Here is a 12,635-nt window from a genome sequence, read left to right on the forward strand (position 1 = left end):
GTAAATGGACAGGTCCTTATTCTCATATGGAGGTGGCAAGAAGGGGAGGAGTGCTCAGTAAACATTTGTAGAAATAACCTGAGTTGATATTCCTGAGGGGAGAACTGAGTGTCCACTTACCTGTCCCTTCATGATTTTTTTTAGGGTATTGGCATTTGATTTCTCGCTTACATAATATTGTTTAGTCACCAACACACATTTATTGAGTGCCTTCTAGGAAAGGGGTCTGTAACGAAATCAAGTATCAAACACAAATGAAATGGCAGAAACTCTGTTATCGTATTTTATTAGACCATGAGGAGGAGAGGCAGGTTTCAGTATAGGTAAAGTTGAGGTCACTGTCACTGAGAGGTGTTGAAGTACCTATAACTCCTTTGATTGGCTGATATTATGGTTTTCTGAACTGGAAAGTTTAAAAGAACGACAGCGAAACGTAAAAATTTCTCTCTCTAGTAGGTTATTTAAATGCATTGTCAATGCCTTAGGTTGTTTTGTAGGGCTGCCCGAGGGAGTGGTGTGGAAGAAAACGAAAGCAAAGCAGCTGTTATCCCCAGCCCGGAAAGCTGAATGTGCTCGTGCAGTTGCTCTTGCTTCTGCTCCCCACAGAGGGATTTAGTCAAAGGACACACCAGCTGAGTCTGCTCCAGAAGTTGCTTATGGGGAAGTGAGTGTCCTAACTAATGGGCACACAGAGCTTGTAGCGACTTACAAATCTTCCTTGTTGGCAGACCTCAAACTTCCTTTCCTCATTCGTGCAAAGCTCTTAAGACACGGAGAAGTTGTGGTTTCTGAGGGCCCAGAGGCTTATCAACCCACCAAAGAATTCACCAGAGGCAGGCAAGAGACGTGGGTTGTAACAATAAACTCCATTTGGTTTCCCTCTCTCGTCTTGGTTTGTGCTTTTTCTGTCTTGCCTGGAAAAGCCAGAACCTACTAGCCAGTGTGATTCCTCTCCTTGTCTCACCTTTCTCCTCTGCTCTCCACCCTCTAGCTTAGTCTGTGGATTTCTTAGGACTTCAGAGACATGGCTGAACAGAGTAAACATGTGTTTCTCTGAACCAGAGTCAAGAGTCCTGGCTTAGCCTGGCCCACGGAGAGTGCACACACAGCCTTTTTCGTCATAGTCTTTTCTGCCTGGCCCTCAATTGGGAAACCTAAGTCAGGCCTTCCGTGTCACACTGTCACCATGCCAAAGAAGTAACTTCCCCCTCTTCAGACTTTTTTGCTCTTAGAGCTCAAGAAATTGGTCTGCATGATTAGATGCCAGCTTCATTGCCCCCATGTAGCTTCCAACCTTGCAAGTTCAGTTTCTTTTTTAGCAAATGGGAACCTCAATGTGAACCGTAGACAGATCCAACTAGAGTGAGGAGACGAAGGCACTGTGCTAATGCCGTCATTATGCCTCATTTTGAGATTGCCAAAGATGGATTATCAAGCAGGATGAAGCAGATCGACAGGTTTCCCTTTTGAGAAGTTAGGTATATTTTTAGCCATTCTCTCTGCCTTGCCAAACCTGCTCTGCCTCATCCAGCGATCTGAAGTGCTGCATCATGCTGCCCCCAGCTGGTTCTTTTTGGTGTTTATGGTACTACATCAGAAAATCTCAGAGTATATGACACTTAAATTTTTCTAAGCAGTTTTATATTCTCAGCACTTTTATATATTTGTATTAGAGGCTCAGAATAACGTTGTGAGTTATATGGATCAAGGGTTATCATACTTTGGTGAGAAAACTGAAGGATAGCCTTATTAGTTGATTTGTCCAAAGTTAAATGGCTATTTAAAGGCAGATTTGGACTAAAATTCAGATCTCCTGCCTCCTATCCCATTAGGTTCCCTAGTCTTTTGTAAATTCAATATCCCTCCAAAAATAGGTATTAAGAGCTTAATTTTAGGCTTAGATAAATTTGCCCCTTTTTCTCCCTTGGAAGGAAGAGGGAGATAATACATCATGTAAAGTTTGAATAAATTCATCAACCTAATTGGCAAAATTTTTGAGTTCCTCTTCTGCATGAGGCTCTCTGACTCAGATGCTGTGGCCTCTAACTCTCCAATATAATGTAGTGATAAAGAGCATGGACACTGGAGCTAGACTGCCTGGGTTTGAACCCTGGTTCTGTTGCTTAATAATTGGGTAACCTTGAGCAAGCTGCTTAACCTCTAAATGTCTTTTGTGGAATGAGAATAATAGTATACTTACCTCATAGGGTTATGTGTAGATTAAATGAAATAATTAATGTAAAGTTTTTAAAATAGTGCTTGGCACAAAGTAAGCACTATATAAATAATTATTAGCTGTTGTCATTATTATTAACATCATCATCTCTGTATAAATATGTTTATTTTCTCTTCAAAAAAAAAAAAAAAAAGCAAAGCAGCCCTTCATGGGTATGTAGGAATGATACACAGACAAATTTCTTGCAAGAGTACATCCTCACATAGTTTCTCCATAGCCTTATCTCCTACTCACCCCTCAGTTCACTTTGGTCTTAACCACTTTACTGAAACTGCTCTGGCCATGGTTGCCGGTGACTTCCTACTTGCAATTCAGTGGACACTTTTCATGCTCATCTTTCTTGATCTGTAGCATTTGATACTTTTGGTCATTTCCTCTTTGGAATGTTCTCCTTCTTTGGCTTCTATGATGACATTCTTGCTTGGTTCTTCTTCTCCCTGCTCCTTTAAATGTTACCATTCCTTGGGATTCTGTTAATTTCCCACCTTACATGTTATCCCCTGGACAATTTCATATACTCCTTGGCATCAGTGACTTCTTCAGCTCAACGTTATTACCTCTAAATGTTAGTCTTTAGCCTAGACTTTGTTCCTAAACTTTAAACCGACTTTCTATAGAACATCTCACACCTTGGCTGTCCCACAAGCCTTTAAACTCAACATATTGTAGCTGAACTCACTATCTTTTAACATTGCTGCTTCTTCTAAACATCTGCTTCTCTCCCTATATTTTGGATATTTAATAATGGCATCCAGGGGCCAATAGCCTGGGATCAGCCTAGAGCTTTTCACTGCTCTCATCCCCCCATCCAGGCAGTCATCAGGTTTTTCTGACTCTGCCATCTAAACACATCTTGAATCTTGCTCTATTTCAATGCCTCCACTATTGCTGTAACTTAGGCACCCTTCTTTCACCAGGATTATTGCAATAATCTCCTAACCTATTTTCCCTTCTCCATATTCTCCACTCAAATCCATCTATTATACCATTGCTAAGATAATCTTTTCTGTAAAAAGCAAATAGAACATGTTGCTCTTCTGCTTAAAAGACTTATTTTGTTCCGTATAGACAGGATAAAGTCCACATATCTTAGCAAAGCATAGCAGCCTCACCTACCTCTCCTATTCATGCACTCTGGCCATATTGAGTAAGTTAGTTTACTGAATGCACCAGGCACTTAACCTATAACTTTACATACATTGTGCCCTCTGTGTGGACTGTGTTTCTTTCCTGCTCCCCTAGGTCATCTTTTAAACTCCTTATTTCCTCTGTGCAGCTTTCTCTGACATGCCCAGATTGAGTTAGTAACTTTGTCCTCTGCGCTGCATAGTGCTGTCGTACCTGTACGACGCTGTATTTTAGCACTTACCACATGATGTTATTTGTCTGTATCCCTTAAGAGATTGTGATCTCCTCAAAGGAAGGTATCTTTGTGTGCAGTACCTACCATAGTGCCTGGATGCAGAATAAACCCTCAGTAAGTTTAAAAAAATAAACAGTTTCTATCTTCTAGGTGTTTACTCTTTAGTGGTTTTACCACCAGTCCTAACGTTCCTGACAAATGGTAGCTGGGTTTTCCTTCTGTTTTGCAGTATATCAACTCTGGAAACCTGGAACAGTTGCTAGACAGTAACCTGCATTTGCCCTGGACTGTGAGGGTGAAACTGGCCTATGATATAGCAGTGGGTCTCCGCTACCTTCACTTCAAAGGCATTTTCCATCGGGACCTCACGTCTAAGGTATGAAGGCTTTACTCGCACAACTCTTCGAGACATCATCCTCCATTACCAAGAAAGCTGTGTTAAGAAACCAATCATTAATGAGGTTTGAAATGATGGAGATCTCTTATAGATTTAACATTTAATCACAGAGGATACAACTTATTACTCTGTATAGCTAGTCCTTAGAAAGCCAATCTTGGCTCACAGCAGGTACCTTTCAGTATTGAGCCAGGCAACACATATGTCCTGAGAACCTTTACGCTTGATTTCTCTCTCTTGAATGTGTGTTGCAAGAGCAGATGGCATGAAGAGGGTTAAGAGATTCTTGCCTTATAGGAGTGACACAAGGCAATATAGGAGTCAAGGCAATATGGTAGCCTCTCTCTCAGTGTTCTCTCTCATGGCCTCCAGGAAGTAGCTCTTAACTAAGAACATGAGTTCAGTGATTTTTAGTCACTTCAGTGCAGGTTTTGAGGGCCATAACGTACTGACCCATCTTCTGTCTGTGTGATTGAATTTCTGCCATCCTGCCAGTTCCTCTTTGGCGTCAGCTGGTCTCTGTAGTATTCTCTTGCTGTCCAAATTGCTGTGTGACCAGGTTAGAAAAGAGTTGCTTTTAGAGAACATTGGCCATGCTACACGGCAGGCACCTCAGGGCCAAGTGACCCAGGACACTACCATGACAAGGCTTATGTAAATAGCACTGTTTGATCATTTATGTGGGAACTATAAATCATCTAATATGACTTCTGTCCAGGAGCTGATCTAAAGTCTTCTAGGGAGGTATACAGGAGTTTTGTACCTGCCCAAGAATAGCTGTCATTTCATTCCTCACCCTCGAACATACATATGCACACACACACACATGCATGCACATATTCCCATACGCCTTCTGTCATGGATGAGGGGTAGGGAACCTGTTGTAAGAAGTTTGCAAAGGGAACAAAAGCAGGCTGTGCTCTCAGAGCCAGTAAGGCCTAGAGCAGTGAGTCCCTGGCTACCTCACATTAGAATGTTTCTGGTGTTCCAAACATCAGTGCTGTCCCTGAGGGACCCTGGCCATTGGTTTATAAACTACGCCATAGAAAATAGCTTTGGGGAAGTGATTGTAGGGCCTTTGGGTGTGGCAGGGCCATTTGTAGTTAGCTGCATTGTTAGTGAAGTTTAGCTGGCAGTAGAATCTGGTGACCAGCTGAGGCCTAGTTATGAGGAATCCTTTATCTTCATTGGTGCCTGCAAGGACTGGACAGTTGGACAGTTGGGACCTGGAAGGTGGTATCTTATCCTTTCATCAGCCTTTTCTCCTCCCCTTGAATGTTTTAGAAAGTCAAGACTAAGAAAACTGCACTTGTTCCAGGCAAATAGGTGGACACTGCCTTCAGTTGATAGCCTACTCTTACCTCAGGCATTCAGCCAAAATCAAATCTTTTCTTCCTACTCAGAGAACACCATTTCTTCCAAGGTGGAGGGGAGATCATGAGAAGTTATCTATCAGTCACACAGTTATTTCCTCTACACCTGCATCAGTGTCTCCTGTGTCTGGCACCATCGATGAAAGAATGTTAATAAAGGACAGTTTCTGACCTAGAGGTACTTACAGTCTTGTTGGGAAAAAAAACTAAAGAACAGTCCATGGCATTTTATAGTTGAGTGTTCAGCTATAGACTATAAGTTTTCAGAGAAAGGAAAGATCACTAGGCTAGGGTAGCTAGGCTTTCTGGAGGAGAGCTCTTGCAACGAGTTCATCATCTTCCCTTCTGTGCCCCCAGAACACTTTATCCTATTGTGCTAGTATCCAAGGGTGGTTCTGTTGGGGCTTGTCATGTTGCATTATAAAAATTACTTGCCTTTTTGGAACCGATAGGGTAAGACCATCATCCTTTGGTTTTCCCAATAGGGAGTGGATATTCTCAGTGTTGGTTGGTTCAAGATGAGCAACCAGGAACTTAAGAGAAAGAACCCTGTGTCTCTGGGCTCTGCTTTCTTGGGTCTGAACTTTAAGGAGGTATTGAGGATACTTCCAGGTGGTGAGAACAAAGGACTCTGCAACCTGGAGATAGGCTGAAAAGTGCACTGTAGGGAATCTCAAGTTGAAAAAAAACAAGTGGATTTTAGAATTCAATTTGAGAGATTGTCTGTGTTCATTGCCCTTTTATCATCTCTGAGCTTTTGGTAAAGTTTTGTCTGAATGTTTCAGCCTTGTTGTAACTGTGTTGCAGGGATTAGGGAGAGGGTTGTATGTCCACACCTAGGCCAAAGCAGCCCCACCCAGGAGACCTATGTACTGGTGACAGTGACCATAAGAATGAGAAGCCCCGAGGGAGAAATAAAGCTAAAGGGACGGAGTAGGGCTTTGAGGTTTCCAAATTATCTCATTTCCAGCCTTGGGTCTGAGTTTGATTTCTTTAAGGACAATAAAATATGGTTTACTTATATTTTCGTAGTGTACACTTGATATTATTTGATTGTTCTGTTGTGCTGTGTCTCCCACCAGCATCCAGGTTTCTCAAATGCTCCTCTTAATCACCTTTTTATTCATGGCACCTAGAGGATGCACTTGATAGCACAGAGGCCAAAGCATCTGCTCAAGAACTGAGATTTTGAGTCCCAGACCCAATTTTGTCCCACCTCTCCAAAAGACTTCAGTGACCTTGGGGACTTCAGTGTTCCCAGCCTGTAGAAGAGATTCTGCCCTTCACGTCATAGCAACAATCAGTCTGGGCTTCGGAGCTAACAAGAGGGATTTAAAGGAGTAGGAACATGTTCCAGGTGGGCAAACCAGAGCAGAGAGAAGCAGATGCCTTTTTCCAAAAGATCCTGAGCCTGTGGTAGAGGCCAAGAGGATCCCTAGTTTCTGATCAGATGCCTCCTGAAAGCAGTACTGCCTTTGTAGGACTCACACGGCAGTGGTTTCTACAATACTGCTTTCAAGAGTGAGAAGTCTGTCAGAGCTGTTCAATCTAATTTTGTAATTACTTCTAAGAAACACCCTGATACAGATATGTGCAGTGGTGATGCTGACAGTTTACTTGGAAGGAAGTGGGAGGTAGCGTGGCTTTAAAAATATTCAGTTTGTGAGCTCCATCAAGAAATGGCAATAACCACACACAGGCTTTTACCAGTAGCTCTAGGAGTAACTAGTACAACTGTACATGAGGCTTGGCTCTTAGGGGCAGCTGAGACAGTGGTTTCTTTCTGCTTAATACCATTACTTCCTGGGATGAGGCAAGCATCCCTGGTCTTCTTTGGTTACCCCTAGAAATATGAATTACGAATCGTACCTCTATTCTTGGTTGTTGGGTTTTTGTTTGTGTTCTTTTCATTGACTGTAAAGAAGCCACCGTGGTGATTCTACCAGAGTCAAAAGCCTATCCAGCTATATAGTCTTAGGCTGTACCACACAATGAGGAACAGAAAATGCCAACTTTCAGAGACTGAAGAGAGCATGAATTAGGAACAAAGCTGAACGCTGGATGGATGTAGAGCGTGTCTGTGAGGGCACCCTGTGGTTGTCTTTTATAACGAGAACCATCAACAGCTTTTGGGAACCATTTATACTGTGCTATTAGAGGGTATAGTATTGGGGACACAGAAATTACTGTAACTCAATCTGTACCATCCATAGGCTCTTAGTCTAGTTGGGGAGACACATATGTGAGCAGATTATTACACAAGAGCTGTGGTAAAGATATGGGGGTCACTTGGTGGGATGGAGGGCAAGGGATGGAACACATTACAGTAAACCAGACAATCTTCAAGAGACTTGGACTATAGCAGTCTCTGGCATTTAGGAGGGCAATTCAGCCTCTGACCTCCCTGTGCTGCGAAAAGAACCACTTAATCTTTCTTGAGATGTAGAATCAGTACTTTCCTCATGGATCCTAACTAGGTTTATGGAGTGAATTTGTTGAGGTTGAGGGAAAAGAGGTGATGGCACATTGAAGGCCATTTTTTTGTTGCTGCAGAAAGAGCTTTAGTTTAGAGTTAACACTAATAACAGGACTTGGCACTTCTCTGCTCAGGTGGTTTTATTCAATGCAAGTACTGACTGTGCAGCTGTTCTAGGAGACCTCAGGAACTGCTCTCAAGCATCTGCCTCTGGCCCAGTTCTGAAGGATTTGTATTGGCTTTCAGAAATGCATTCATGGCACCCCCCTTTGATTCTCGTCAGCTCAGTCCACACTATGGAGATTCCACTGTATGATCAGTGTAAGCCTTTGATGCTTGCTTTTGAAAGCAGCCCTGTTGCTTCAGTCATCCGTCCAGACTTTCATATAACAAACTTTTGGTCAGCTCTTTGTGTGTGTCTGTGCTAGGTTAGAGACACAGAGATGAATGGGGTCATTCCCTGCCTGTGAAGAGGCAAACATGTAAGTCTCTCTGCTGCAGGATGATGTATTATAATCGGGGTGAGGACAAAGAGGAATGGGAGCCAGGCAGCAGCAGTGCCTGGGCTCCTTTTTGAACCTGAAAAGGTCACCTCTCGCCTCAGGGAAGTCTGACTGGGCTTCTCTTATGTCTGCTGCTTACTCTATGCAAGAATACTTTTGAATAAAGCATTCTTCACCCTCTATGTAATAGACTTTGCATCTCACACAGCCTGAAAATTGGTCTGGCTTCTTCAGAACCCCACAGTGGTCTGAGCTTCATATTTTGTACTCTGTAGCCACATAGTCTGTTCTGCGGCCATGTCCAAATTGGGTGAGAAATGCAAACATTACACTAGATGCCCTCAGATGAACCAACATTGGAGGTAGGGGCTAGTGTCCCAAATGAAGGGGTCTTATTGTATTGCCTGCACAAACAGCGCTGCCTTCTCCATGGGCCCTGGCCCCTGCTGCTTTCTTAAGACTACATTGTTCCTGCCATGGCCTTGCTGTTGCCAGTGGAAAGCTTTTCAGCCTGTTCCTCTGGAAAGGCCAAAAGCATTAGATGGGAACCCTTTAGAATCTGGAGACCTGGGTCTTTATATCACTTATAGTTGTAAGCTTCACTTTTCTCATCTTAAATGTAAAAATCTCAGATATGCCCACCTGACAATGTTGTTTTGAAGAACCATTGCGATTGTGTTTGTGAAAAATGTTTTATAATTCCCAGGGTACCACACAGACAGAAGTAGGCAATCTTTATCTTACCCAGGGTGCTAGGAAGTATTCTCTAGGCCACTGGCCTCTTGAGACATTCCTGCTTTCCTAAAGCTTATAGTCTATAGTTATAGGAGGGGCTATAGAAACAGATACTTTTATTATAATATGGCACATGCTAAGGTTAGAGGAGAATGCATAGAATGCTTTGAAAATGGATATTTAACTCAACCTGAGGTTATGGAGAAGGCTTCTTGGAAGAGATGATACCTGAGCTGAATCTTGAAAATTGAATTCTACTTAGTAAGTATTGTGCCTGTGTTGGAGGCGTAATAGTCCAGACTGACCAGAAAAAGGGAATTGCATACACAAAGGCATAGAGGCACAAACAGTATGATGTGCAGACTGTGAGGCTGGAGTGGTAGGGGATAAGCATTGAAAAGAGGAGTCTGATCATATCCTACTATCTAACTTGGACTTTATCTTATAGATAGGAAATGAAGAACCATTGTCGGCTTTTCTTTTTAAAGTAACAGGTTTTTTTGGGATATAGTTACTTAAAATAAAATTCACCCTTTCAAAGTATACATTTCAGTGATTTTTAGTACATTCAACCATCACCACTATCTAATTTCAGAACTTTTCATCACTCCAAAAAGAAAATCCCATAGCCTATTCCCCTCTCCCTTGGCAACTACTAATCTGTTTTCAGTTTCTATGGATTTGCTTATTCTGGATGTTTCATATAAGTGGAATCATACAATATGTCATTGCTGGCTTTTAAATAGGGCAGGAACACAGTTGGATTTACATTTTATGAAGATCGTACTGGCAGGAATGAGGAAGGTGGATTATGTTGATCAAGCCTGGACCAAGCCACAGAGACCAGTTAGAAGAGTATTGCAATATTTAGGGGAGGAATGATGAGCACCTGAACTAGGGCAATAGTAGTGAGGGTGAAGAGGGAAGAACCAATTTGAAAAACAGTTAGAAGCTAAAATTAGTTGGAGTAAGATTTAAAAAATATAGGGTGGGGTAGGCCTGGTGGCACAGTGGTTAAGTTTGCATGTTCCGCTTCTCAGTGGCCTGGGGTTCACCGGTTTGGATCCCAGGTGTGGACATGGCACCGCTTGGCAAAAGCCATGCTGTGGTAGGCGTCCCATATATAAAGCAGAGGAAGATAGGCATGGATGTTAGCTCAGGGCCAGTCTTCCTCAGCAAAAAGAGGAGGATTGGCAGCAGTTAGCTCAGGGCTAATCTCCCTCAAAAAAAAAAAAAAAAAAAAGTAGGAGGAATCCCAGGTTTCTAGTTTAGCAGACTGGGTGGAAAAGTGGCAGTACCAGCTGACCTAAAAATAAAGCTAGAGTTTTAGCTTTTTGAGGGAAAAAATGAGTCCAGGTGTGCTTGTATGGAGTTCAATCTGAGTAATCCAGGAGGAGATGTCCAGAAATAGATGGGATGTGCAAATCTGAAGCTTGAGGATAAAGGTCAGGGCTGAGGATACACATTTGGGAGTCATCAGCACAGAGGTGGTAATTAGAGAAGAAATGTGGAGTAGCCTCCACAATAGAGCACAAGAGCTGTAGGCCCAAGATAGAACCCTTAGAGCATCACCCTGATGGATGCGAAGAAGAGCCTTTGGCTGCAGCGTAGAGAAGGAAATCCAGAACTGTAGTGTCTTAGAAGCCAGAAGAGAAGAATCAAAAAGGAACAAGAATAGCCTCTAACTAACCTCTAATAGCTAGTCCGTTAGCTCCAGGACCATGACTGCTTATTCTCTGCACATCTAGCACTATTCCTGAATCATGTGTAAAAATGCTGAAGAAGTAATAAGGTATGTCAACAGCAGAAAGATCAAGTAACATAAGAACTAATTTTGTCTGTTGAGCTTAATGCCATGGAACTCACTGGGATCCTCAGTGAGAATACTTCCAGCAGAAGCCAGTGAAGAATGAGCAGGAGATAAGGAAGTAAAAACAGCCAGTATTATAGCCAAGCCTCACTGGCCTAGACCGCATTAAGGGCAGGCTCAGGAGCTTTTTGGAAAACCCCATAGGGGCTAATCCTGGTCAGGGCTCCTCCCCATTTGCCTTTTCACCCCACACTTTAGCTCTTTTGGTTTGCAGTAGCCCATCTTTGTCTTTGGCTCCAGTGCCCAGCTGTTGGCTGTGGAGAAGCTTTAAGAGGGGCACTGGTCACACTCCAGACCAGAGGCAGACTCGGCAAGGCTGCCTTACCCCATGTTTTGAAGCCTTGCTCATCCCTGCCTTAGCTATTTCTCAGCTGCTCAGAGAAGCTGCTGTGAAGTCACTTACTCCTGGATAGGTGGTTTGCAGTGAGTGAACAGCAGGTCTTCATGAATGTGAAGATGGGGCAGAAACTAAACCACTCTGACAAGGGCGGTGTGCTGTGGCCATGTTCTGTTCCTTACTTGCTGCTCCCATGCTGAATTTAACAGGATTGCTTGTGAGGGCTATAAAGTAAATAGTAGATAGGACTTTAGACTGGGCCTTGGACACAGGAGCATGAGCTGTTTGTGAAATAGGAGGAGGGGCACAAAATAAGTGACAGATCTGAGCCGCCACTGCCTCATAGGCTGGTGCCCTATAGCCTGGGCTACAGCTGTGTAACAGGCAAGATGGCTTAGGCCTATCTTCTCACAGATAATCAAAGTCAGGGAGCTGGGGGATGCTGAGCCAGTAGGACTGATGGGAGGGCCAAAGCCAGGACAAGCACAAGGACAGTCCTGCTTGGAAGCCAGAGATGGTGCATGTCTACCTAGGATCCAGGGTAGGAGAGGATGTGATGAAATCAGCTCAGGGCAAAAGAATAGTGTGATCACGTCAAGATCAGAGTAAGGGACCAATTGGTATCTGATGTGGAGTAAGCAGAATGTTACTTGGCAATGCCTAGGAAACTGGATGCCAAGGCTGGTGAGGAGGAGGGAGGGCTGGTGTGGGTCAGATAGGGCCTTGCTGGCCCCAGAAATGTCCCTGTGAGCCAAGGATCCCTATTCTCTGCTGCCTCTGGAGGGAGTGGAGTGGAGTGAGGTCCTCCTAAGCCAGAGTAGTGTAGGGCTATTTGAATGCAACTATTTGGGGAGAGCTTGTTGTTGCTTTGTGTTTATTTACAAGTTGTTTGGGTTCATCCTTTCTCTGGAGAGAGCAGGATTTGTTCACTGAGCATGTCCTGAGCCTCTCTCATGAATTGAATACTGTGAGGAAGGCCCAAACCAGAACTTGCTCCTGAGTTGCTGACAGGCTCTCTGCTAGACTGTAGGAGGAAGTGGCATAGAGGAGGAGTTCAAGGAACTGAGATGAGAGATGAAGGTGAGAGCTGGAGGAGACAGGCCTGGAAATGTAGCTTACCTTAAAACACAAAATTTTCTGAGGTGAAAACGAGAATAGGGAGAACATTCCAAATGAAAGGGAACAGTATAAGCAAAGGCAAAGGCTTGAAGGTCCTGTTCAGGCTTTACAAGTCAAGCTTGTCTGTGACAAGTTTGGATGAAGATGTGTGCATAGGGGCACCAAGGGCAGTGGGGAAGGGGCAGTTGGTTAGAGCTAGATCATAGACATTTTTATGTTTTTGTTT

At 43.4% G+C, this 12,635-nt stretch overlaps 1 protein-coding gene across 2 annotated transcripts in view; it reads left to right on the forward strand.

The window, feature by feature from the left end:
• TESK2 (testis associated actin remodelling kinase 2) overlaps window positions 1-12,635 on the forward strand; it is a 163,381-nt gene that overhangs the window by 126,318 nt on the left and 24,428 nt on the right. For both annotated transcript variants that reach the window (XM_070609797.1, XM_070609796.1), the window contains exon 5: window positions 3,829-3,975. In XM_070609797.1, coding sequence (XP_070465898.1) covers window positions 3,829-3,975 — 147 coding nt within the window. The remainder of the gene's footprint in view (window positions 1-3,828; window positions 3,976-12,635) is intronic.

The sequence above is a fragment of the Equus przewalskii genome, chromosome 2 (assembly GCF_037783145.1).
Source record: "Equus przewalskii isolate Varuska chromosome 2, EquPr2, whole genome shotgun sequence".
NCBI classification, from domain to species: domain Eukaryota; kingdom Metazoa; phylum Chordata; class Mammalia; order Perissodactyla; family Equidae; genus Equus; species Equus przewalskii.